The 26,501-nt window shown below is 41.7% G+C and overlaps 2 protein-coding genes across 5 annotated transcripts; one reads left to right on the top strand and one right to left on the bottom strand.

The window, feature by feature from the left end:
- The first annotated feature begins 372 nt into the window (after positions 1-372).
- On the top strand, positions 373-11,250 carry egfl7 (EGF-like-domain, multiple 7). 4 transcript variants are annotated; one of them, XM_006796838.3, is made up of 9 exons: positions 373-565; positions 3,804-4,061; positions 4,615-4,737; positions 5,677-5,789; positions 6,897-6,992; positions 7,076-7,288; positions 8,947-9,023; positions 9,346-9,508; positions 10,738-11,250. In XM_006796838.3, exons 2-9 carry the CDS (start codon positions 3,982-3,984, stop codon positions 10,755-10,757), a joined length of 885 nt encoding a protein of 294 aa, XP_006796901.1. In that variant the 5' UTR covers positions 373-565; positions 3,804-3,981; the 3' UTR covers positions 10,758-11,250. The 4 variants fall into 4 exon arrangements, with proteins under 4 accessions (XP_006796901.1, XP_035766217.1, XP_087699978.1 ...); XM_087843852.1 differs by lacking the exon at positions 373-565 and adding an exon at positions 1,689-1,846; XM_006796839.3 differs by lacking the exon at positions 373-565 and adding an exon at positions 1,689-1,919.
- A 3,185-nt stretch (positions 11,251-14,435) lies between these two features.
- agpat2 (1-acylglycerol-3-phosphate O-acyltransferase 2 (lysophosphatidic acid acyltransferase, beta)) lies at positions 14,436-26,367 on the bottom strand. The gene is made up of 6 exons (XM_006796837.3): positions 25,932-26,367; positions 20,442-20,575; positions 16,711-16,886; positions 16,507-16,602; positions 15,181-15,253; positions 14,436-15,059 (listed from the first exon to the last, which is right to left on the bottom strand). Exons 1-6 carry the CDS (start codon positions 26,114-26,116, stop codon positions 14,902-14,904), a joined length of 822 nt encoding a protein of 273 aa, XP_006796900.1. The 5' UTR covers positions 26,117-26,367; the 3' UTR covers positions 14,436-14,901.
- Between the last annotated feature and the right edge of the window lie 134 nt (positions 26,368-26,501).

Here is a 26,501-nt window from a genome sequence, read left to right as displayed (position 1 = left end):
ACTTGACTCTACCCTCTAATGGAATAGTAGTAAGTGCTGTTGCACTGGGCCTAGTGCGAGCTTCACTTTTCTCTATATTTGCATAGGCAGCAGGAGGCCGTGAGGTGAGAAGACTGGAGGCACTTGCCTTAAAAACAAAACTAAAAATGTCACAATGGACGTGGTGGTGGGGGAGAAAAAATGCTTCAAAATCAGATTCGCCAAGCGGTTTGAGCAGGATGGAGAGTGTTTGTGCAGGAGAGGGGGTTTTATCAGCGGCAAACACTCACAGGAATTCCGGTTTGGGATTGTCCATCCAATTCCTGCGTTCCACAGGAAGCTTTGCATAAAAAGCAAGTGAAATACGCCCAAAGACATTTCATTTGCCGCCAGTCGACTCAGAGGGAGCACCTCGAATCAAGCGCGAGGGTTTTTTAATTCGATGCACCAACGCTAGAAGCTCTTAAAAGAAACTGGCACCATGGAAATGTCTCGTTACCCGCCGGTCCAGCGGCGCGTGCTCATGGCCGCCTCTCAGCCTGCGCGCGCACACGCACCTGACGACCTCATACCTCATACTGCAAGGGTAAGATTTGTGCCTATTTCAAAGGTCACATTCCGGCAGGTAGGACACTGCACTAACCCGTGTTTCAAAGTTAATGATAGTTTTCACATACTACAAACACTGGGCTCGTTACTTACACTCACAGGAGCACTTCAAAGAAGGGAAATTCGCAAGGCTAGCTAGATAAAACAACCTAATTCAAATTCAGCATAGGCTAGCTGTACTGAGAAGAGTTGCTTAGCAAAATTATCCATGTTGTTGATAAAAATCTATACAGGGTTAAAAGTGCCGTAAATCACAAGAGAGTAGTGTATTGATAACACAGAAGTCGTTTTGCGGAACTGTAGGATCACATAATTATATGTCTTATTGCAACGTGTGTGCTTAACTATCGTATAGAGTAAAACTTCAAATTGGTGGGGTTTTTTTTCGTTTGAAATCACCAGAGTACATGCAAATACCGAATCACAGGCCCGTACAACTTACATACATTAAAATAGTAATCTGGTAGATAGACCAGGTCCAACACCTTCTGACCTGGATGAAAAAATACGCTGTTTTTCATCAGTTTGGTGACTTTCTGAGCTCATTTCCATTAGTTGGGGGGGGGGGGGGGGGGGGGTAGCCATTTGTTTTCATATAACAGGGTTGTAATGTTTAAAGTCTCAATAATAGGTTACATGATTTATAAGTATTGTTGATATAGATTTCCTTGGACTATTTTATTTTTTCAGCTTTAGCAGTTAATTAAAGGATTGGATTATTTTGTCCCTGCAATGAGCTGTTTGAGGAATGGGAAACAGCGTGATTCTTGCTTTGTGCAAAACAAAGAAAAAAATATTTATTCCAACAAATGTATCGTTTCACAAAAGCAGTGGACGTATGTATGTGTGAGACAGAGCAGGAGGAGTGATCCCAGCACCCAAAATCTGCCTCCTTGTGATGGGTAAGTTGCTTGAAGGGAGGGGCAGCGTGCCTCTCTCGGGTCTCTTTACCAACCAGTCGGCAGTCGATAGTTTATGAATGAAAAAGCTGAGTAGTCTACCTACTGACGTCACACACGAGTGAACCCCCCCACCCTCCCACCCCCAGTGAAGGCAAGAGTGAGCTGCGGGACACCCAGCTGGAGGAGTGGGAGGAGGTCCTACCATCGCCCCCCATGCTCTCTGACAGTCCGAGCTCTAGGACAAACCTGAGTAGTGGCGGAGTTTTTATCACTGGACTCTCCCCTCACTTGGCGGAATATAAGGAAACTAACTTTTATCAGACCTGCTGTTTTTCTACTACCAGCAGTGTACGAGTGTGTGTGTGCTTTTTAATTTTTTTAAATTTTTTTGCGGGAGTCATCTTAGAGGAGCTGATTGTTTATTGCACGGTTTGTCATTATTCTTATGTATCCATGCGGGCGCCCGGGAGTTTAGCTCGTGTTTAATGGTGTGTCCGGCATGCCCGCTTGTTCTTTGATGTAGGACTCTTTGGTTTTTCTTTGTATTTATTTCCGATTCTCTCGTGAAACCATGCGTTTAACGTGACTCTGTGTGCGTGAGAATAGCGCGGAGGAGAGAGGGTCTCTTAGATTTTATGTACAGTGCCTGTAAAACAGCGCCCTCTCGCGGTGAATCTAAAATGGTCCGATTGCTTTTTAATGTGTCAGTAGGCCAGGATTGATTATGCTTTGAAACACTTGCATGTGCATATACAAACATGGATTAAGTCTCTGGTGTTCCTTGATGTACTTCCTGACACCCAAAAGACTTTAAAATAAAGCTGATAAAACTCCCATGTCCTAACCGACACTAACATTTTGGACAAGTGTTTCCCCTGTGGCGACCTTCCCCTGCCAGATTAATGATGCTGAATCGTTAACACTTATCATCTTGAAAGTGGCTACCTACTGCACAGTGTCCTGCTCTCTGAAGTGATTTGTGAATGAATGCAGGGCTTTAGAAGTGCATGTCACGTCTTCAGGCACAAAGCCAGCCAGAGATCAGAGAGACATGCAAACTGTCATCTGTGGCTTAGCGTCACCTCCAGGATAACTGAGGACTCTCCAGCAGGCTACGGTCCTGAAAACTGGTGATACTGCCTGGATGGATTTAATGTGCTCTGAGAGATTTCCCAGGGGTTTAGTATCGGCTGTGTTAAAACATGCCTGTAGGCTTACATTAGGGCAGGAGCGGGTCCAAGCTGACTGTCATGCACTCTGACAGTCCTACTTGGGAATGGGTGGCTCAGTCTTTCTTTTAATCCTCTACAGTATGTTATAATCTAATATGGTGTGAGGGTGGATGAACATATCTGTGAAATGAGAGTGCTCTGGCTTTTTTGTCTTTTACCCTGTGACCTCAGAGGCAGGGCAGGTGCAGGTCATCGATGCCTCTCTGTGTTCTTATTGGATGCATTCAAACATCTGCCTAGCAGCGAGATCTCCAATATCTTTCCAGAAGGCTTTTCTGTGTCGTTGGGAATGTCAACTGGACATTTAGGGTTAGCGCAGAAATCCAAATGTACAGTGGGAGCAAATGATCTCTTTAGATGCATGTTAGGTCTTTATTGCTGTTTTCTCATTGCACCCTGTTTAATAACTTTTAGAAACATTCACTGAGAAAAAACCCAACAGCAACAACTTTATTTGTGATATAAAATACAAATCAGGGATGTTAAAAGTTGAAAGTAAAAACTGAAAAGAGCTATAAACGATCCATTTTGTAATTGAGATGTTTCCAGATGTAAAGTCTCTCATTTTTATGTGACACAATCGTGTGTCTCTGTTGCCCAGACCCATACTGCTCAGCTCAAGCTGCTCCCTGCCGTACAAATGTGACCACTTTCCAGTTTCAGCTAGTTTTTTATTTGCTACTTAATGACTTCCGGGTTCAGTAATCTGCTGTTTCTCAGGCTTCCCCTTTACCTGTCCTCAGCGACCCCACTAATCATAAGTGACAGAGCTTCTCCAGACCCATTAACATTTTCTACACAGATTTAATGGGTGCTAATCCTTTTTTGAAAAGGAGTGCAGAGGCTCTGGTGTGGTCGCTTGTAGAAATCTGCTAATGCAGACATGACACAGCTGACACTGACACCAGAGTCCTTCCTTCTAGTGGTCCATGGCTTCAAAGGAAGTAGGATTTGCTCTGTGGCTGCAAAAGAATGAACTGTATTCCATTGAAGTTCCTTTATTTATCCCCTTGTTCGCATAATTTTTTGTTCCGTTTTTTTTTGCTTTAACACATCCTCTCCCCATGCCCTCTCCTTATAGGTAGCTGGAGTGGTCCTCCTTGAAGGAAACACATAGATATTCAGCGTGAGGAGACTTTGGATTCAATCCACACCCTTCCCCCCGTCACCCCTTCTTCATCCTCCTCTCCTCTTCCCTCCGACTGGCACGGAGAAGAGTCCAAGAGACCCAGCGAGGGAACGTGGGAAAGAGGAAGACGATGTACCAAATACTGCTCCTTTCCTCCTCCCTCTTCATCCTTCATGTGATGGCCACTCCCCAGTTCTTCGCTCACCACGGGTAATAGCTCACTTGATACTCTTCCTGTGTTTGTAATGGCCTGTCATTTAGTCAGTTGCTCTGTCCTGATTTCAGCTGCAGATCTCCCCTTTAGCTGTCATTCATACTGTGACATTCTCAGCCAATGTGAATGTATACAGATTGGTCAAATGACCTCAGTCTCTGTTCCAACTCTTAGATGCACATCAGTATGGGCAGGCTCATTTTGTCCTTTTCAGTTGATTTGTACACAGGCCAAAATTAACTGAAAGGTGAATGAAAGGTCAAGTGGCAACTTGGAGGTCGAAGATCAGCTCTTAACTCGGACACATTCAGGAGTGATTACATAGGTCATTCAGGAGCAGTTAGACTCCAATCTGGAGTTTTTCATGTGAATTGGGGACCACTTAGGGCTTAAATATCTCAAACTGTTTGAACTTGGGTCTGGAATGACTTAAAAGCTGTAAAAATGTCTCCATTTAAAAACCAGCTCAGATCTGGTGCAGCTGGAGCGCCTACAAATGTGCACTTCAGGTCAATTTTTAACATCAAATCTCACGTCTGCCTTTCACAGGAGAAGGGTGTGCGGCAGAGACCTCGGTCACAGTGTTGTCACTACGACAGAGTCGTTCGTCCAGCCAGTGCACAAGCCCTACCTCACCCTGTGTCAGGGGCATCGCCTCTGCAGCACATACAAGTGAGACAAACTCTCTCAGCCCTCCATACACTGAATCAGCACAAAGACACAACAACTAAATCAGACATCTACAGCTTTTTGGGGGAGAAAAACCAGCCGAGCTGCACGGTCAGTTTACATCGAGAGTCAGCCTTTATCTGAAGATGTTTAGTTTATTAAGGAGTAAACAGTGCTTGACATGTTTAGGAAGGGAAAGGGTTAGGAATACAATCATAAATAGATCTTGACTTCACACAAACACACACATATACACATACACGTGCATTTTTCACAGAACTGGGTCATGGTGGCACATATTTGGGTAGAATCTAAATATCGAATACTTTGTGTAACGACGGGAAATGAACTGCTTGCCCACAGAGACTGGTCGTGTTTATTTTGGACTCTATCTCCCTCCATACTTCTCTCTGTCCCTTTTTCTAGCTCTGACCCCCCCCCCCCCCCCCAACCCACCCCTACATTCTCCCCATTTTTTTCTCTTTAACTCCTCTTGCCACCAAAATGCAGCTTCACTTTAAAGTATTTGTAACTTGCGTGCTCATTATGTAGACGATTACAGCCCTAGGAAACAGTTCCTTGTTTTGTTTTAAGAAAGCACATCCCAAACTGGTTCCTTTAGCTTTCGGTTCATCACCCCCTGCAAGCTAAACATACCAAGCTCTCAGCAGGCTGCAGCAAAAGCTCTGATTTTCGATACGATCTCCAGCCCCTCTCTCATCTCTGACACACTCTTGGAAGTCAGTGGTCCGTGGTTCAGTATTCCACCAAATTACCATCCTCTCATCAGCATTCCTGCTGTGTGACAGATCATGGAAAAGGCCTCACAGGCTGAACCCCACTGCACACGCACAGACACACACACTTACAGATGAGAGTGATGACAGCATGAATAATTAGAAATGCCTAAACGCTGTGGGTGTCTGTACTTCGTCTCCGCAGGACTACGTACTTGGTGGCATACCGACAGGTGAACAGAGCAGCTTCTCCTTTGCATTTCTACCCAGATTGCTGCCCGGGCTGGAAGAGATTTTACTCTCACAACTGCAACCAAGGTATTTCAGTGGGATGTGATGAGTTTCAGGGTTGTTTACCTCATTTTCTTTCCCTGTGTAGCATCAAGTCTTAATAGAGAGTTTAGAAAAATGCCAATTTGTTTTCTTGCTGAGAGTTAGATAAAGAGCTCGATCCCACCTTTATATGTTTAAATGTAATATGAAGCTGTAGGCTACAGCTACCTTAATGTAGCATAATAATTAGAATAATGAGGAAAGAGCTATATTAGCCCAGTTTAAAAAACAAACTGGATCAGCAGAAATTCCAGGAAGTCAAAGGCCCTGTCCAAGCTCCAGTCTTGGAGGCAGTTAATATAAACAATACAAATGACAAAACTGCAGTTCCTCAAATGTCCACTTTAGGCTTGCTTTTAAAACTCCACATAGATACTCAAATTTTAAATGTTCACATTTAGAGCAGAAATAAGCGTATTTACATCCCGCTACACTATTTATAACTGATTTCTTACTCTATTAGAAGTGTAAGGTTGGTAAGGCTTAAAGTTTGCATTATTTGGGGTGTGGCAACTTTTAGTGACAACTGTCATGGCTGCCTGCTAGGCTTCATCTCTGCATTTAAGCTCTTTAACTGCACAGCTCTGTGTTTATGCTGTTTTTGCCTTTTAGAGCATTTTATTGGATTTAAATAATAGCAAATAATATGGGAAGTCATTCTGTATGTTAAAAAGTCGCAGTTACCAACACAAATATAGAGTCGAGCAGATAGCTTGCTAGCAAGTTCTCTGCAGATGGAATGCAGCTACATTATTCTTGTACAATATTAACTGTGTTTTTTCTGAAGTTCTGAGGGGGTGTATTTTTTTATTGTTTGTATTAATTTGCTTTGATTTATTATTTTGATTGCGATCTTTTTGTCTCTGTCTCAGCAAGAACATCTGTTTCATCTCAGTGAGAAAGTGAAACTGCATATTTCCTAGAACTTAGGTCACTTGTACAGATTAAAACAAACTACATTAAATGTGACAACAATTAAAATGTTAGAAAGCCAGGCTAGCCTAAACCAACCCTTGCTAACTGTGATACCATGAATCCATATACAAGAGTGATCTCTTAACCAAATGATCGCTTCATAAATGTCTTTCACAGCTGTGTGCGGACAACCCTGTTTGAATGGCGGTACCTGTTTAAGACCCAACCAGTGTGCTTGTCCGTTAGGCTGGACGGGACACCAGTGCCAAACAGGTACATGTGCTCATACCATTTACCTGCAAAGCCACTCTCGGGTGTCTGCGTATATATTCACAGTGGTCTTTCTTGCCTGTCAGATGTGGATGAGTGCAGTGAGCGGCGGCGGTGCGCCCAGCAGTGCGTGAACACAGCTGGCAGCTATCGATGTGCATGCAGAGAGGGCTTCGCCCTTGCTGGAGACGGCCGTTCCTGTCAAAGCCTTCCTCCTCCATCTCCTCCTCCTGCCACTCCTACCTCCTCATCACAGAGCAGCCAGGCAACAGTGGGTGTGGGTCATCACACTGATGCAGGTAAATGAACAGGATAGGAGTGTGTCTAATTTTGTGTTACGCAGCAGCAAAGTGTCTGGACAGAAGAGAGGAACATGGCCAGCTTCGCGGTCCATTATTACTTTTGGTACGCGCTATGCCACTCTCAACTCGTACCGTGAGTAATAATGCACTGCGACTGGTGCCGACTCCAGACAGATGTCTTGCGGTCTGGCCCCGTGCGGCGAGACTGGGACCGATTGGGCTTTGATAATGACTCCTATGAGTCCTGTGAGCAAAGCAAACATCTGCCTCTAATAGAGCTCCCGTGCTAATACAGACATATTTTTATCCCACACACTCCATTAGCTCTCTTAAAAAAAAGTTTAAATGTTATCTCCTACCAAGAAAAAGTCATTTTTTTCCCCGTGTGTGCTTACTGTATCTTAGCAACAACAGAAAAATACAACACCCCCCCTCCCTCTTCATGTCTAGAAATGTGGTCGTTGACCCGAGGATGTTCCTTTTAACTCCAATTCTGTGTCAACATTATCTGCTCTCTCAGAAATTTATGTAACATGAAAGTTTAAAGAAGACGTACCTCATCCTGATCTTTCAAACTTGGGGGATTTTTTTTGTGAGTCACCACATTGTTAAAATCCAAAAGGAGAGAGCGTCTCCTGTACTTGCAGAAAAAGAAATATTTCTCTGTAAAGTGTGTGAGATTGCCAAATTTCTCAGGCTCTGCTCCAGACTCCCTTCTGTTTATCGAGTTTCACACTGAGCGAGTTTTCTCTGTTCAAAGGAAAGTGCTCGTCTCCGTGACTCGGCGTGATAGATCAGTGGAAGCATTGCTGAGTCTGCGAAAAGGACAGAAAAACACTCAGAGGAAAAGGAAATAAAAAGCCAATATGACAAATTTTTGTACTTTAAGAAAGCAATGTGTTCTGTGTCAGAGGCAAAAATAATTATTGCAATGTTTTTGTAAGATGTCTTTCCTGAGACAGTTTTCTGTTATTTGTGTTCATATGCACATATCAGAGTGATATTGCCAGGGGTGTTGGACTACATTTCTATGCTGCAGTCTTTACCCCCCCTCTCGCCTGCATTCTTTTCACCCTGTTCTTGGCCAACACTTGTGTTCTCATTCCAGCCACATCAACCCCGTCTGCTGGGGGCCATCGCCAGCTCCCCTCCCCTTTCTTCTCCTGAACCTCCACCTCTTCCTCACCCTGTTTCTCAACTTATTCTTGTCTCAGTAATGGGCCACATCTGGCAGAGATTGAAGGCCTGCAGCAGACACATTCCCCTTCGAGTGGAGACAACCAGGCTTTTCCTCACAGTCAAATCACATGAGGAATGAATGTTTGCCTGTATGTTTCTCATGATCTGTCTTTGAGCTTATCTACTGGCTTTTTGGGCCATCCCCCCTCTCTCTCAGCAGCCCTGCCGTCTTCTTCCTGGTTTATACTTTGGAGACATTGCAGTGCTCATGAATCATTCGAGGAGGGACTGAAGGGGGCTTCCTAGATGCTCCAAGGAATCCAATGCAATATATACTCTGCATCATTCTCACGCATCATCACATCCATGCCCTTACCCCTCTCTCTGTTCTGCTCCTCATCAGTTTGTTTCTACAGATTCAGACTGAAGTCACCACGGTCTGATGAGTATGTCTGCATTTGTGTGGTTTTCTATAGATGGAAAGTTTGGCTTGGTGGAGAATGTGACAGAGGAGGTACAGAGCCTGAGGAACCGAGTTGAGCTCCTGGAAAAGGTACACAGAAAAACTCATGAACACATGTTCAAACATATAAAAGCCACCTACTCTGATACCTCCCAGTCTGGCTCACCAGGAAAACCTCTGAGCCTTGTGTGTGATCTGACGTCTTAGCTGCTCTTTAATCCCCCAACCAAAGATTTTTAGATATGCCAGACCTGCACAGTGGCTTTTTAAAACTTTCACGAGTTTACTAAAATCCTTCTCATGTTAAACAATTATAAAGAGCAAATGGATGCATATAAAATAACCATGTGTAATGGTCCTCTTGTGGAGCATTTTTCTCTTTTCCCTAACTTCCTCTCATCGATCTGTTAAGAAGCTGCAGTTGGTGCTGACGCCCTTCAGCAGCTTCTTCCCACTGTCATTGGATGAGGGCCTGTCGGAGAAAACCACCTTGCTATCCCACTCTTTCCAGCAGCTAGATCGCATCGACTCCCTCAGCGAGCAGATCGGCTTTCTGGAGGAGCGGCTTGGCACATGTGAGTGACCACAGACTGACACTTTTTATTGTTCAAAAGTTAAAAGCCAGTATTTTGTTGAACTCCATGGGAACTTGGTTTCCTGGGAAAGTAGGATCTGTAACAAAAAAAAAGTCAAATTAAAGTAAATGTAATAAATTTCACAATCCAATCCATCAATATAATACAGTCTTGTGCCTCTAATGTAATAACCTTTGATTATGATGTAATACAGTAAACTGTACAAGCTAAAAATGACACATTTGCTCTTAAAGTTTAACCTAATTTAGCACAGCTGAAGCTCATGGACAGCCATGTTAGACAAACCATGTTGCAGAAATGTTACTATAATTAATCACAAGTTGTGTATTGGTTATACGGAAATGCAGTCTATCCAACTATCATAAAAAATACAAACAGTGGCTCTAAAGGAGTAACCAGGGGTTAAATTCAGTTTTAGTATATATCACCAAATCACAACAACAGTCACCAAAAGGTAAAAACGTAACAATGATACAGAGAAAACCTCCTGTGAGCAAGCACATGGAAAAAGTGGGAAGGAAAACCTCGCTTTTAACAGAAAGAAACCTCCAACAGAACCAGGAGCAGCAAGTAGCAGCTGTTTGCCACAGCTGGTTGGGAGGGAGATGGGATATAAAAGACAATAAGGAATTTTTGGAGAATGGTGTTCTGTTGAAGAGCTGCTAAAACAGCGTTAGCCGTGCGGCAGACATGCCGCTTTTTATTTAAACACTCCAGTCTCTGCTGTGCTCACTAAAAAACACTTTCTTGCTACCGTGCAGCCACACGAGCCCACATCCCATTCGGCTTAACAACCTGCGCCGTCATGCTGGTATTTTAAAGTAGATGAAGAATAAATAGCATACAAGATGAAGACAACCAAGTCTTCTATCAAATTTAACTGGTTTTTAACCAGAATACGTTCATCAACATTAGTGTAAATGTTTAATCATATAAACAAACTTAACCAAATTTAGATTGATTGCATTTTAATAATAGCTACTTTGGGAATCCAAACACTTAAATAAAAGCATTTGCAACAAACCTCTTTTCTATTCTTTGAAAAGGTCTCCCGAGCCAGGAATACAGTTTAAAAAAAAAAAAAAAAAAAAAAGTATTGTTCTTTTAATGGAAATCCTGATGGATAGCGCCCAGTGTTTTCAATCATATTTCAAAATCCACAGTTATAAACATACCTGTGGTAAGTCTTTTCATCTTCTTCCCTGCAGGTTCATGTCAGGAGAATTAGCCTCTGAACAGGGCCACCATTGTTCCAGTAAAGTTACCGTCCACGCAAACCTGCCAGACTGGACGTGCCAAGACTGCTGGCATATGCAGCAAAGAGATGGCTGACGTCAGAAAGCGCCTCGGTCCTCGTTACGCCGTGATGTAATCGCCTCGGAAATCATTTGAGATTTTTACTATTCCTGACAGATTCATTTACTTTTCTCATTGAATCACTGTCACGTTGTTGATTTTCTAACAGTACCTGTGGTAGGGGGCAGTTTCACTATTACATCACCCCAGGAACGTCTAAATTAAACTCCCCTGTTAGGGTCAGAGGTCAAACTTGCTACCTAGTTTCTGTTTGTTTTTCTCCAGTGCAGCTTTGTCCCACAGTGACCTGGGGCATCTGTATTTATGTATTTAAATTATGATTACTTGTAGGTCTGTCTCAGTGCTCCAATAGACATTTATAACTAGTTTTGTAACATTTTGTAATAAAACTTCCTAATCAAAAACACGACTTACTGATTAATGTGTGCAGATATGCGAGCTTGTCTACAATGCTGATGGAAGAGTGCAATTACAAACCTGCTGACCTCATGTGTGTACAGGAAATACTGCAGTGGTAAAAGTATTCAGATACTTCCAGTCAAAGCACACCAAGAAAAATGGGATTTTGAAAAAAAATATATCTACAGTCCATATTATGAGAAATGATGCTTTACATAGATACAGTTTTGTACAATGATTGCTTTCTGTAGATAAATGAGATCATTGCTTTAGAATCAGAAAATCATTCTAGAAAAGTCATAATTCCCTAAAAGTACATCAATGCAATGTCTTTTCCCCCCTTTTTGCTCCATGAAATTAAAATGTTTTCGGTCTCGGAACACTTTTTGTGCTTCACAGTGCAGCATGTCTGCAAACATGCAGTCAAATAGCGCAGAGTTAATGTGGAATATTAATATGAAGGAGCAGAAAGTGAAAATAGAAACAAAGTACCTCCAGGTCGTTATTCCCCAGCTTTAAGGCGGAGCGTAGTTTGCTGCAACTGTACGAAGCTTATGTATGGATCTGGTCTGATGGTGTGCGGTGAACTTTGAGAACTTCTAGAAACAGCTGGAACAAACTAAGTTCTGTCGTGCCTCAGATTAAAGCCATTACTGCCGAGTCTCATACAGTAAGTACCTTTTCCACTGTTGATTTTAAAATGAGTCCCAGAGGAGGGCAAGACAGGCATTTCAGTACACGACCAATTAAGAAAAAACAAAAAGAATTTATTTGCTTAATGTTATGCAAGGCATTCACATTTACCCAGAATATGTGAAATCAAGAACACTACATTAAATATTAACCAGATACTTGTAATGGGCATCTATACCATGTGTGCATATGTACACACATACAATAAAGGGCCACACGCGCACGCACACACACACGGCTCTGCAGGATGTCAGCTCTGTTTCTCATATCCATCTAAATTACACTTTAATAGCTTTGGTGAGAACAAACTTCTTTTTTTTTTCGCCCACGAGAACTCAGCATGAAAAGTGCTTTAAGAATACTTTGAATATTTTCCAATATCTTACATATTAGTTTGTAAACAACGGCCCTATGGGGGGAAAAAAAGAAAAGATTTAAAAAAAGGGAAGAAATTAAACAGGCAGGACTGTTGCAGAGCCTGTTAGCCAAAGCTAACAAATCACAATCTGTTGTACAAAACACCCCCAACACACACAATGAACAGGGAATAAATGGATAGCACGCTCCATTAAATAAATGTATATGGTATAGATCGTTTTTGGAAAGAAACCGATTTGGTAGAGTGCTTTTTGAACATTCAAAACACCTGCTGCAAAGGTAAAAACTGGTCTTAGACAGCCCCCACCCCCCCAAAAACAAAACAAAACAAAAAGAATAAAAAAAAATTATAATAATCATAAAATAATAGGAATAATAATAATAATAATAATAATAATAGAGAACAGGTTGGTGAGTTATTCGTAGTGATTAATAGTAAGGGCTAATGATCCAAACTGGCTTTGGAACTTGTCTGAAATCCGACTCTCACATGTCACCAAAGGAGGGCTCACTAAAAGTAAGTGCACTCAACTACGAACAGCAACGCACGTAGCAGGGCATACTACCAAAGTATCCATAAATCCATTCACATGAGCTCCTCAGGAGGTCAGTGCGCACAACAAGGTTAGACTAAGCCTAATGCCTTGTGCTCAGCCCAATAAATCACCTACATTTGATGCCAAGTACATGCAAGGCAACGTCACACTTTTATTAAAGAAAGCAAAAGTCATTTTTTTCAAAAATTGTAATTAGTAACAAACAACTGTCCTGAATGCTGTGGTACATTCTCAGATTGTGTTTGATGGGCAGAATTAATGATTTTTGTGGCTGTACTCTGAGCGAAGTGAAACTAAACGAAAGTGTAAACGAAAGTGGTTCAGTCAGTGGTCCGAAGACATTTTCAGTACAAATCATACAACAAATCCATTTTGAGCAAAACTCACCCAACGATGCCAACAATTAAAATTCAGGCCACTTTTTCCTGTTTAAATAATCTAATAGTTTCCAGTGAGGTTAAATAATCAGAACATCATAACTAAATATAATAACTTATTCTCATAGGGTAAAAAAAAACAAACAAAAAAAACAAAAACAAAAAACAGGGCTTCCCATCAAACCCAATCAACATAACACATCTTCAGTCATTAGATCCTTGAGTTTGTTAGTACTTTGGGATTCCTTGATTTAATCCTAATAAATCAACAATACTAGAGATCTAAATCATCTCATAGGTTTCCTCCTCTTGTTTATGGCAAGAACTGCCTTAAATAATTTCAGTGGGTCACCGGTTAAGTAGACCATAAGGAGATAGTAATAAAACAAAACAAAAAAAACCAACCAAACAAACAAAAATAAACCACCCCATGCACATTGGAAACCTCCCAAAACATCTTTGTCATGGCACAGCAGGTAGCTCGCACTTTGGAACAGTAGTAACGTTGAAACAGTTGGACATTGCACTTAAAGAATTCACTTCTTTTGACACTTTGTATATGAGTGGGAGCATAAAGGTGATCCTGAAAAAACAAAACAACAACAACAAAGCAAGAGTGTGAAATTAGAGTTTGAGTTTAGAGCACTGCTGGAGGACACTTGCTGCTCAATGCTGCAGACCGGTTGCTTCAATTCATTTTTGGAGAGAGAGACAAACTGGAAGAATGTACAGGGATACACCAACATACGACACTGAGAACTGATCAGTTCACTTAAGTCCATAAATCCAGTACAGATGGGTGCTGTTGTTATACACGGTATCTTGCATTCCTTGCCTTCTGACATCATGAAGCGTGTCATGGAGCTATTGGTCATTGGGTTGATGAGCCAATGTGGATACAGAGTTCAATCTAGAGCGACAGAGCTATAGAAAGTCGTGGGTGTCCTTTCCTTCCACACGCTCCACACTTTGTGGAGACCCGCACTCATTTTTGTCTTTGGGCAAAAGACTGGAATGCATATAGGGGAGAAACAAAAAAGAACTAAAAGCGAAGAAAGGAGATGGGGTACTTTGATTTTGTGTATGTCTGTTTAAGCATCCGAAGAGAACTAAAACCAAGGCAGCATGAGAGGAAAACATAAATATCTACTGACATTTATGATCAGAAACCCCCCCCTCCCCCCCCCCCCGCAAAGTTTATCTGCTGAACAGAAGGCAAAACGAACAAAAGCAGGTGAAGATAAAAGGCCAAATAAAAGTAGAAAACAGTGATAAAGTAAGACAATAAGAAAGCTGAGATTTCCAAAGCAAGGATGAAAGGTGGACAGAGCCATCCAAAAGGCATGCATGAACAACACACACCCAGACCGTTCGGCTCGCCGTCCGTCACTCCACTCACAAAGTGCAGAGCAGCTGCTGCTGCTGCTGGGACAGTGAGGGTCAGGACTGACTGTGCTGTGTGCTCAGGCCAGAGGTGGACCGGACCAGGCGTCAACTAGACATGAAGAGCTTTCGTCACAAAAAGACTTGTGTCACATTGTTTCCTGGCCAGGCGGTGGGACAACCTGGGGCGGAGAGTGGGGGGGTCTCAGGGAGGGGTGGATCTCAGACATGGGGCTGAAAAAACAGGGGGCGGGTGGAAGATCAATGTTCAGTGCCTTACGGGCCCGTTGCTCCGGGTTATGGAGTCAGAGATGTCCAGGAAGGCAGCGCGCATCAGGTCAAAGGATTTGTCAGACAGGGATGACACATCGTCTGAAGTCATCCCCTTTGTCTCAATCTTTGGAAGGATCTTCAATCTGATGATTCCTGCAGGGGCAAAAAAAAACCCCAAAAACTTTAGAGTCAGGAGTCTCGGGGAACATCAAGCTGTTGTTTTCATGTTATTGTCATTTGACCCAACACAAATTAAAAAGTTGAGGACAGTTACCTGATTTGAACTGCTTTTCTTTCCGTAGGTAGAAGTTGCTGTAGGAGGAGAAAACAACAGGTATGATGGGTACCTGGAAGAAAAAAAAAACAAAGGCAAAAATAAGAAAAGAGACAGAAAAGAAGCCCTAAAAGGAAATGCTTTCCAAACCAATCAAAAAAAGGCCGAAATGCCCGATTAAACCAGCAGCACATTTCTTCAAACACACACAAACTCAGCATGACACAAGCATTCTCCATCTCCTCCACTCCTGCTAATAGAGGCCGAGTTGCTGTCTCAAGGCCCCGAATGGCCCATCTGCAGGGCTGACTGAGCCAAACGCGGCTCCCCCTGGGGGCTGTCCTGTTTCCACTCAATCTGGCCGGCCGGGTACGAATGAAAAGGCTGGCCTAACTCAGCAGAAGCAAATGCAGAGAGAGAAACAGTCTCAAGTGTGTAAAAAAGAAGAAGAAAAAAGCCATCAGGGAAAGGTGAAACAGACTGTATTCAACACATTTCAAATGGAGTTACTCCAGCACTTCAAATGCAAACAAAGTGCTTTTGTTAACATCCACTAAACACTGTTTGGAAAATGCGTTAGCAAGCGCTCTAAAGTGTAAGAACCTCTTACCAAAATATTAATGTGTTTTCTAACGAGGAGCAGCAGGGCTTTATTTTTGCAGACTCTGGTGCACATCTGAACCCGACTGATATCGATCTTCAGCTGCAAGTTACAAAATCTGGGTTCACACATGCACACACCGTTGTAGCTTCATGGCTAGGTCTCATTCGAGAGTGTTTTTCTTTTTGCGTATGTGTAATTTATCCCACCTGTCTGACCCCAAGTGTTGCTATGAAAATATGAATTAACTGGAGAACAGAGACCTCCCACCTGCATGCACGCAGAGATAAAGCTCATAAATTTGCACAGCTGAGCTGCAGCCATTCTGAACTGGAGGTCATGTCTGCTGCTGTCCCACCAATCATTTTGTGAGAGCGCACTAGCATTGTGTCAAACACAATGCCGAAAAAATATCATAGAAAATGAAAATGACCTGGCTGCAAGCTGTGCTCTCTACTAAATTATGATTTCATAATTTAGTCTTGCCCCGCATAAGTCTGCTAGCTCCCCCACGTGTCTGGAATCAGCCCCCTCACTATTGGGAACCCTAAACTGGCAGAAGCTTCCTGAAATACCAACAGAATCATCACAGCCTGTCAGGGTTAAGAGAATAAACAGGATGTTTACATGTATGGATGAAGCAAAAAGCTAGGAGAGCTCTAACACTCCCTCCCTCTACGTACAAGGTAAAATTTAAGATCTTTAAAGCAAATAAACAAACCTACTTGTGCCTGCACTGCCAGATGGAAAGCACCCTTTTTGAAGGGCAGCAGGTCGCCATTTTGGTTACGGGTTCCCTCTGGAAATACCCACAGACGAATCTGTGAAAGTCAAGGCAAGGTTGATTTAATCAGCTCACATTCTCCAACAAAGACTACAACAGAACCTTGAGATCAAGATGTTTCTTGTGTTAACTGGAGGCAGGTTACCTGGTCGTCCAACATGGTTTTGGCGGCATCAGCCATCACGCTTTTGGCATCGCTCGTCTTCTTGCGGTTGATGAAGACGATCCCGCCCAGCCAGCAAATGAGGCCCACTGTACCGGCATAGATCAGCTCCTTCTTAGCAATTGTGGTGCAGCGGTCTGGTAGGATCTCCATCAAGCCTGAGAGATAAAACAAGAGACTTAACCTTCAGGATCATGAAACCTTTAGAACCATCACAGCTACTGTATGTACATAGTGGGGTTATTTTGGTTTTGGCAAAGAAACAACAGCTCATTTCCATTTCCAAGATGTCTTTGTGCAGTGTATGAGAGACAACTCTAGTACAAACAAGGCTTGGCTGTACTTCCATGTAATACCAATTTGAACCACAAGATGGTGCAGTAAGTCCAATCTGCTATGTCCAAAATGAGATATACCAGATGTTAGCTCAATACTTGTAAAGAGTTCATGATTCTATCACACTCACCTGACTTATTTTGGCAGCTAGAAGAACACAGAGATGGCAGTTTTTCAAAATTAAACATATTTCAAACATCCATAAAAAAATAAAAATGTAATGCTATACTACAACCTAGTGAAACGGTGACACCTTGTGGTGACAGTTTTTACAAAAACTACTTTTAAAATTAAAATATAAAAATAATAAATTAAAATAAAAAGTTAAAGACATTGCAATTAAACGCACAACTTTCTACTAGCAACTGCTTTGTAGCTTCAAAGTCTGCTAATATGACAAGTTACAGAGAGTCAATAAGAACTTTTACTATAATAAATTGTCTTCCTTTCAGTCATTAAATAATACCCCAAATGCAATGCACTTATACCATAGAGACTTTAAAAATATGCCCTCTCAAAGCAGAGAGAGTCCACCTCCACGAAGAGCTGGATATGAACCCTGATAAGTGGTCAGAATGGGATATTTGTAGCACTGCTACATGTCTGAAGTGGCACTTTCTTAGAAGGGGATAACACCCAAACTGAAATCACATGTTTCTGCCTTTTGACTGGAGCTCATTCAGAGAAAAATCAGTGACCAGATGAACACATCCATGCTTTGGCCTCTTTGTCTTATCTCTTTATAAGATGTTACTCTGAAAACAGCAGGTGAGCAGATGCGTTTAAACCAAGCTGAAAAAACAGCTCAGAAAGGTGAAGACACTAATATAACATCTGCTCTAGGATCAGCATCTCCTAATGGCTGGGGTGAAGCAGTCGGCATGGCAACTTGGACGCCAAACAAACCGCATGCTGAGTTTTGTCAGTGCTAATTAGATGCCTAGCTCTCCTCCTGCTATCACTACCCTGGCCTTGAGCCTACCCTCATCACTCACCGGTGCTGAAAAACCCTCTCCCCCACACACTGATGGAGAGAAATCGTCCCTCAACACTCAGATTTAGAACAGGGAAGAATGAGATACTGTTAAAAGACATCTCAACTATCAACGATACAAGCTGAAGAAAATAAATAAAAGAGGAATCGAACCCTTTCTACAACATGCTTTTGTTTCCGACCAGTGTGTAGCTCAGACAGGGTTCTGTGAGGCCAACATTTTATTGATACAGTAAGTGATCAGTATGTAAAGAATGTTTAAAAACCCATACCAATGTAACAGGTTCTTTCTGTGGCTGTGCTTTGTATTATTCAGCTTGCTGAGAAGCAAACAGCACGTGATCCTGTATCAACAGAGGTTGTGAAAACTGTTCTGTTCTGACAAGCACTGTGTACCAACACAAAGCTGGAATGCAGTAATCTAACAATTGGCCTAGTTTTAACATGCCTACTGGCTGTCTGACAAACCAGAAAAGGTGCCCGTTGCTTAAGTAGGTGGGAGTGTAAAGTGAGATAAACCTGGAAGGCCATAACATTTGGTTCCAGTAAGTTGTGAGTAGCCTGTGCAGACTTTCCCTTAATGAACTGAGCTATAAAGCTGTAGATGGTGGTACAGCTAAAGTCTTGCTCCACTGTTTGCTGGCTGATAAGAACTAAACTGTGACAGGATGAGACCAGATCACAGTCTGGCTCCATCACTGCTGCCGCAGACAATCCTGCAGTCTGATCACAAAGTGTTTTCGTATGGCATAACCCACAACGTAGCTGTTATTATTTACATATTCCCCAGTTCCTGTTTGCATACAAAGGAACGAGCGTTAAAATTGGAGTACGGCTCAGAAATAGTAGCTACTTAGATCCAGAAAAAAAGGAATTGTTATGTATAACCATCGTGACACAGAATAATGATAGTAGTATATGACTTTCAAAAGGAGAGACCAAGGATAAAGTTTCACACAAAAACAAGTTGCATCTGGTACTACATCTGCAGGAACTGAGCCAACTGCAAACATCTGTACCAGTTAGCTGGTTGCTTTTGTGCTTTCACACAGGCTTGAGTTTAGCTATCACTACATGCTGACCAGAATACAGGTGACATGAACTCTTCTGATATTCAAGATTCGTTCTTGTATTAGTTAATATGCATATTTTGTGGTTTTGCCAGCAGTTTGCATGAAGATGCCAACTTGTCTGTAGATACCGGGGAACTAACCACAGACAGGTAGTAAAACTTGAAGAGCGATAAACTGGAGCTGCAAAATGCCTCCAAAGTAAAAGTTGGGCCACTGAACACATTTCCAAAAGCACAACATTTTCCTATTTTCAGTTTGTGTTTACAATTCAAATTTTCTTAACTGCTTGGTGATTAGTTGGCAACTGTTTGCAGACAAGTTGGCATCTTCCATCTTACAAAATGTACAGGTGACGAGAGTAATCTGCTAGTGACCAGCGCAATCACAGTAATCCTATACCTCTTTGTGTTAAATTTCACCAAGACACAAAAGCGCCCTCCTAAAGCCAGTAGGTAAATACATTTTTAGCCCTATTGGGTCCCTGATTGGTCTCTCGGCCTGTGTGATTGGAGCAGACATTAAATTAGCCATCAGCCGATGAGGCTCGATATCAGCTTTTCCTTTCCTACTTTAGGTCATGAGGTAGAGATTTGTCACATGTATATTAAGGTGGGATTCAAAAATTCCCATGGTTGGAGCTTAACGGTACAATTCTTCCATCTGGGACTCATGCATCTACTGCAGAGGAATGCTGCTCCTCCAACTAAAATGTTCAGGACCGCATGCATCATATCTGGTACCTAGTTGCTCAGGATGAACTGGACTCACTGTAAAACAACTCTTCCCTGGTGAGGATTCTCTCTTTTTCCTACTCTTGGTTCGTTTTCTTGAGTCTGTAGGGCTTAAAAGCACAAAAACTACAGCTGAGACAAATCTGCCGTCCGCATGACTGCCTTGCTTTATTCCTCCTCTCAGATTAAAAGTCGGTGTATAGTGAGAAACAGACGAGACAGGCTGTCACTGCTAAACTTTCAACGCATGTTTCAATCTGATGTTTATAACCATTTATAAGTAGAGAGTTGAATGTGTTTCAAATAACCTTTAAGTGTGTCATCAAACAGGCCTACCTGATGACAGAGCAGTAAAGACATCCTGCATGGGTGCAAATGCCCCAAGCAGGATCCTAGCAATTCCCAGCCAGCTGGACCTTTACTGCACACCCTTCTCTTTATCCACATGTCCTTTCTATCTGCTTCACCAATTATATTTTTTGCTAAAATGCCAAAAGAAATTGATTGTATGACTGTATTTGAAAGCATTTAAATCAATATAAAAAATGTCTGTCTTCAGAGAAGCACTAAAAGACTTACCCAAAACATCCAGGGAGCTCTGGTGGTTCGAGATGACGACATAGGGACCCTCGGTCTGCAGATGCTCCCAACCGCTCACTTCAAATCGAAGACCCAGCAAATACTTGACGTGTCGAACCATGAAACGGATGATCCTGAGAGAGGGAATGGTTAAATACAGTGAGTATGTACTGGTTACTTATGATGCCAGTGTATTGCATATTACTAACGAAAGCACTGTGAAAGGTAGAAACTAGGGCTGCATGATTTTGCATAAAATGAGAATCACAATTTTTTGGCTTAGAATTGAGATCACGATTCTCTTTTCCAATATAAATATTTATTGCACTTATTAACTGCACATCAACTTCGTAACAGTTGAGACTGAACATAAAAACAATAAATAAACATAAAAACAACAAATGTCTCACGTTTTGTGGTTGCCGCAAAGTGTTGTACTGCTTGAAATTCCGTCTCCACCGTTGCTCGACACTGCGTGTATAGAGCAGGTAGTGCAACAATAGAACAATAGTTGCGGGACGGTACTGTGTAGCGTTTGTCTAGGATGTTGATCATTTTCCTAAATCCCTCGTTTTGCACAATGTTCATTGGGGCCATATTTTTGGTCAGGTGATAAGTAATAGCCTCCGTAATTTCTTTGTGCCTGCGGAAGTTCGACGGGTATGGGGAAGCGCTGTATAAGGTTCCCGTTATTGATGTTTGGGTGGTTGACCGGGACGGATTTTCTCCTGTCACTTTCTGGTCATCCCTGACGTGCTCTCTGTTGTTTTTTCCCTGCCAATTTTAGCATCACACAGCACAGCTTCTGTATCACGTGGTATAAGGCTCCGCCCTTGTCATTTGTTGAGCAGGAAGAGTGAGCGCTTGTTTTCATGCAGATTACATCCCGGATCAAAATGCGGTACAGTCGTCGTCGTCTTTTTTTTTTTTTTTTTTTTTTTAATCGTTGTCATTTGGAAATGAGATTGCACATAAGTATAAATCAAGATCGCGATTTTCTAACGATTAATCGTGCAGCCCTAGTAGAAACAAAAGCGGAATGTGTCAGGCAATATAATCACAACTATCTTTAAACACATAGGCTAAATTAATCATGTTCAACACCTCTTTAAGCATTGTTTTTTTCCTGGTTGGGGAAATAATTACATTCACCAAGTATAACGCTCCAGTAACCATTGAGAAAGAAATGTTCATCCACCTGCCTCACGACAAACATTACATAAAAGAACATACAGGCTTTGATTAGTCAAAGTAAATGCACATTTTTATTTATCTGAACATTAAATTTTTTTATCTCGTTGCAAGATAGTCACTATCTGTCTTACTCTGATAGGCAGGTAGTGAACAGTTCGTTTATTAGAGCTAGTCTGCTGACAACAACAAAAACAGCCGTCTTTTGACCTTACAATAACTTACAAAACTATAGGCTTCTATGGGAGCGCTCTCCAAGTATCACAAAAAAATAATCTGTTTGTAGTTAGGGTTAAAAGAAAAAAATGTTACAAGGAAATTTTACTAGAAACTGTCAGGGCATTCATGACCTGAGGTTTGCTGATGCAATGAGGCAATGGACAAGGAAAAAAGGGAAGAAGAAGAAAAAAAATCAACAGAAACAAGGGTTTTTTGGGGGCTGCACTGTGCATGATTACTCAAGTTCAATAATGACGTGATTACTGTAGCTGTTTGTTAGTCAGTATGTGCTTGTTTATAAATGTGATTTGATGATCTAACAAAACTATTTTTTTAAAGCTTTTCTTTCCCCCTTGCAACTATTAAAAGCCTGAAACTGTCTGATCCACCAGATGAGATCTATTGGGACTTGTGAAGCTTAACCTTTGTAGACACAAACATGATAACAGCTCTGACCTCTGTTAAGACAAATCCAAGGTGCCCGCTGGCTTGGCTTGGAAAACTTTCAGTGTGATTCTTAACAACCATGATGACCTCAGGCAGAGTTCACACATCATGTAAATGCTACTTTACATTTGCAGCTAAACAATCATACTCCCATAACATTCTCCATGCTAAACTGTACCACTAATTTTGGATAGCAAACTAGCTGCGTGACACACTAAAACTGGCTTCTGTTAATATTCTGAAGGAAATTTCTCCGAAAAAGAGCAGAGGCACTACCAATCTGGCCTCAGGAAGAGGCTATACATAATACTATACATAATACTTACAGAAGAGACCTTGCTCATCCCTGAATCATATTCCCTCTGTTTGCTGTCACAAAAACAACAAACTATCCTCCTTGTAACATGGGGTAGTTTTCTTGCTAAACCAGCTATTACAGGAACCGAACTCATCTTCAACTCTGCTTTCATTTAAGCTCAGTTTTATGACTGTACACAAAATCTGTCGATGGACTAAAACATCTACCCAACTACTTAAAACCATCTTTGAGCAAGTTTCAGCCATAACGTGCATCTGATGCCACACATACTCATTAAAACTACACCACTAATACTAATAATGTGCCATGAAGGAGCAGCTTTAAGGATTTAGGCACATCCCAACTGAATACTGCCAACTCGAAAGCAGGAGTGTCAAACATAAGGCTCAGGGCCTAGAATTGGTCCGGCAAAGACTGCAGTTCGGTTTGCTAGAGGGCTTTGGAAAATATGAAGGGCAAAAATTTTTGAACTTTTAACTGTATTATTTCTTTTTAATATATAAATTTCACACCCTTTTCTGCTGACAAAGGCCTCACATGCATAGTCTTTTAAGAATTTTATAGTGATTCTACTCTACTACAAGTAATACCTAACAGACAAGCAAAACACTTTAAAAATTAAATAAAATAATTTATAATGGGAACTACCAGACTATTCTTTTTTCGAATATACACTGGACCTAGTTTCTTACTAAAATACAGCAAAAAAAAAAAAAAAGTCTTGAACCACACTTCATGTCTTTATATTTTGGTAGGAAATATAGGACATAAGTACTGTATTTACTGAAATGTGCAAGCATACATGCAACTACAACATAAGAGGAAAAAAAACTGAGTTTGCGCAATTCTAACAAGTTGCAAAGTTAATATTTGGTATGACCAGCTTTATTCTTCAACACAGCCTAAACTCTCTTAGACAATCTTTTTTTACCATTTGAACAATTTAAAATTGGTTCTTTGATAAGTTATAATGTCTGGACATAACAGGTGCCCTTTTTTATGTTTTAAGCGACCTTCAGGCAGAACCATTACTCAACCACTTCTTAATAAAAATGCAACACAGTCCGGCTCCATATAAGCAAAATATAAAGTAGTAAGTGGTGGTACGCTATTTCTCAGAACTATCTTCTGATGACTGTAGTAGACTTTGTTTCCACTTGTGCTTGACTGGTAATCGACAGGAAAAATCTTGTTAACCTTTAAACTAGAGTAGTCTTTTGGTTATCTTACAACATAGTGGTGCAGTGATAACACATTCGGTCTGAAGTAAAAGCCACAGGTTATGCAACGATATAGTGTTGCAGCAACTCTATGTTCAAGGGTAATGAGTGACCGCTGTTGAATTATATTTTATGATCAGTCCACTAAGCATTTACTTTGGTTCACTTCATTATCTGCAACCCTGAGAGTGCAATCAAATTTGAACAAGAGGATAAATCACATGCAATGTGGCCACTCCAAAGGTCAGCCTGACCTGTTTTGCCAAAATGTAAAACTGCCAATCTTGTTGAGTTTACTCATAAGTTTAAGGTCAGTAGGTTGTACAAAGGACAGGCATCTAATCACAGTCTCAGGGTGACAGAGCTAACAATTACTTCCATCAGAAATACTATGGCAAAAAAACTGTTTTTTTTTAATACAGTATGTTGAGTGGCAATATTACTCCTTTACCAAAAAGACAGGGCCACTGATCTCCCACTGATGTTCGACACCATTACACAGCACAGAACATGAGCTCATGCAATTGTGAGTGAGAAAACCAAACCCCTGTCCTTTATCTGTTGTCATGAGATCCTACCTAATAACTAACCCATACCCAGAAGTAGCCATTCACATAAGTGACGGATAAAACAGTTTCAATTAAACGTAAATTAATGGATGCGTTTCAAAAAATGAAAGCACAACACAAGCTGTAACTTGATGCTTTACAGATGTTATTGACTGAGCGAACTCATGAATACCTGCTGTGGCCTACAGGTTTAATTCAGAGGTAAAGTGACTGGAAAGCAAGTCTTCAGGCTTTGGTGTAACAGTAAATTTAGGTGACAGAACCCGCTGAATTACAGTGCTCTCTCTTCCAGTCCTGTCTGCCGTGTAAAATATCCATCCAAAAAGTCTATTCATTCATCTAAGGTCTGACCTCAGTTCGGTCACTTTGTCAGAGATAACCGGTCCAGATAACCTCTGCACTGATAGAACGGTACACTGGTGCAACATGACACCACTGGCACAGCTAACATGACTGTGACACTGTTATTCCTGGAGCACTGAGGCAGTAAGGTCTGCTGTTGTAACCGACATTGCTGCTGTCAGCAGTTCAGGGCCAAGTGAGGTTGCATTGAGGATGGGTCTCATAACTATTCAGTAACCCAGCTCCAATCAGGGGAAAGTGCCATCTGGCATCCGTCTCTTCAGGGTAATTACTGAAATGCAGTAATTTGTGTGCAGCAAGCCATCACCACTGACTAGATTTAACCAACCACACAACAACACCCCCTACAACGTGAACACCAACACTGAAGATGTGTTACATTCCTACAGTAAGGATCAGTTTTGGTGACTGATTTTGGTGTCAGGTGTAACATAACGCCTTTGTAAAATGTTTAACATTCTGCCCCCAACACAGATGTAAACTGAGGCAGATAAGACAGAGATATAAAGTTAAATCAGTACTACTAGTAACTATGGATTCAATAAACGAGTCACTCCTTTAAACACACATACACACACACACACACACACACACACACACACACACAGACAGACAGATTTAAAAAGACAGGACAAATTGAGCGGATACAGTGCTAGGTTATACGTTCAGAGGGCACAAGTTAGTGGACACTTGTATGGGTTGGGATTCTAAGAAAGTGCCTGCAGAAAATACATTGAAAATATCCGTCATCTAAAGATATTATTGCTTTTCTTGCGTTAAGATTTACCAAACATTAACCCAGCATGAACGCGACGTCACATTAGCACCCTAATTTTTAGCTAATGTCCACACGCCGCTACTGCCAATGTGTCAAGCGAGCTAATAGTAGCATATGAATGATAAAGAAAAATGCATTAGGGATTTCTTCATTTTCTGCTTATTTCTTTCTTTCAAATTTCACACAGTTTGGCAGGAAACACCTCCTGCACCACATTGCTGTAACGCCAACTTAACTCCTCGCAACAATGAGGCCATTATTGTTTCTGCTGAGATTAAAAACCCAAATGCTTCAATATAAACAACCACGGTTGCTAGCCAGCTAACGAGCTAGCGAGGGCTAGCTGTCAGACGGCGCCGCGAGCGACATTTCTGCAAAACTCACCTCATGTTTTCAATGTCTCTGCCTCCGCTCTTTAGTATGCACAGAGGTATACCGATGAGGGCCAAGACCATCATCCAGGCCACGTAAAAGAACTTTTTGAAATAAAAAACGAACGTGCTGCTGGTGCACATCAGGAGCGGAATAATCATGAGCAGCAGCAGCGGTATCATCCACAGCACATCCATAGCGTAACCGCCGCAGAAACTAGCAGCAGCACTGACTCACGCGGGGTGTTTCTGGATGAGGAAGCCGTTAACGGTTTCAGCCAGCTACGGTGCAAGGGACGAAAGGACGGACCGCAACCCCGACAAACATTTACACAGTGAAGTATTCCCTCAGGAAACCACGGCAGCGGGTGTGCTTCACTCTGGCCCGACAAAATGAACATGAAGCGCTGCTCATCTGTTGCTAAATGGTATCATGAGGTGGAGTCAAATCGTCATCGGTTGTGAGTTTTTCTATTTCCGGTTGCTTGACCATTAAATGGTCCGATGTCACTAGAGATAGTCAAGTATCGACAGAGACCACACATCAATTATTATGCCAGTAGGTGTTTAAACTTGGAAATAA

The sequence above is a fragment of the Neolamprologus brichardi genome, chromosome 7, assembly GCF_056152115.1.
Source record: "Neolamprologus brichardi isolate AB-2024 chromosome 7, ASM5615211v1, whole genome shotgun sequence".
NCBI classification, from domain to species: domain Eukaryota; kingdom Metazoa; phylum Chordata; class Actinopteri; order Cichliformes; family Cichlidae; genus Neolamprologus; species Neolamprologus brichardi.
The sequence above is the reverse complement of the archived record's forward strand: the minus strand, read 5'-3'. Positions and strand labels throughout refer to the sequence as shown.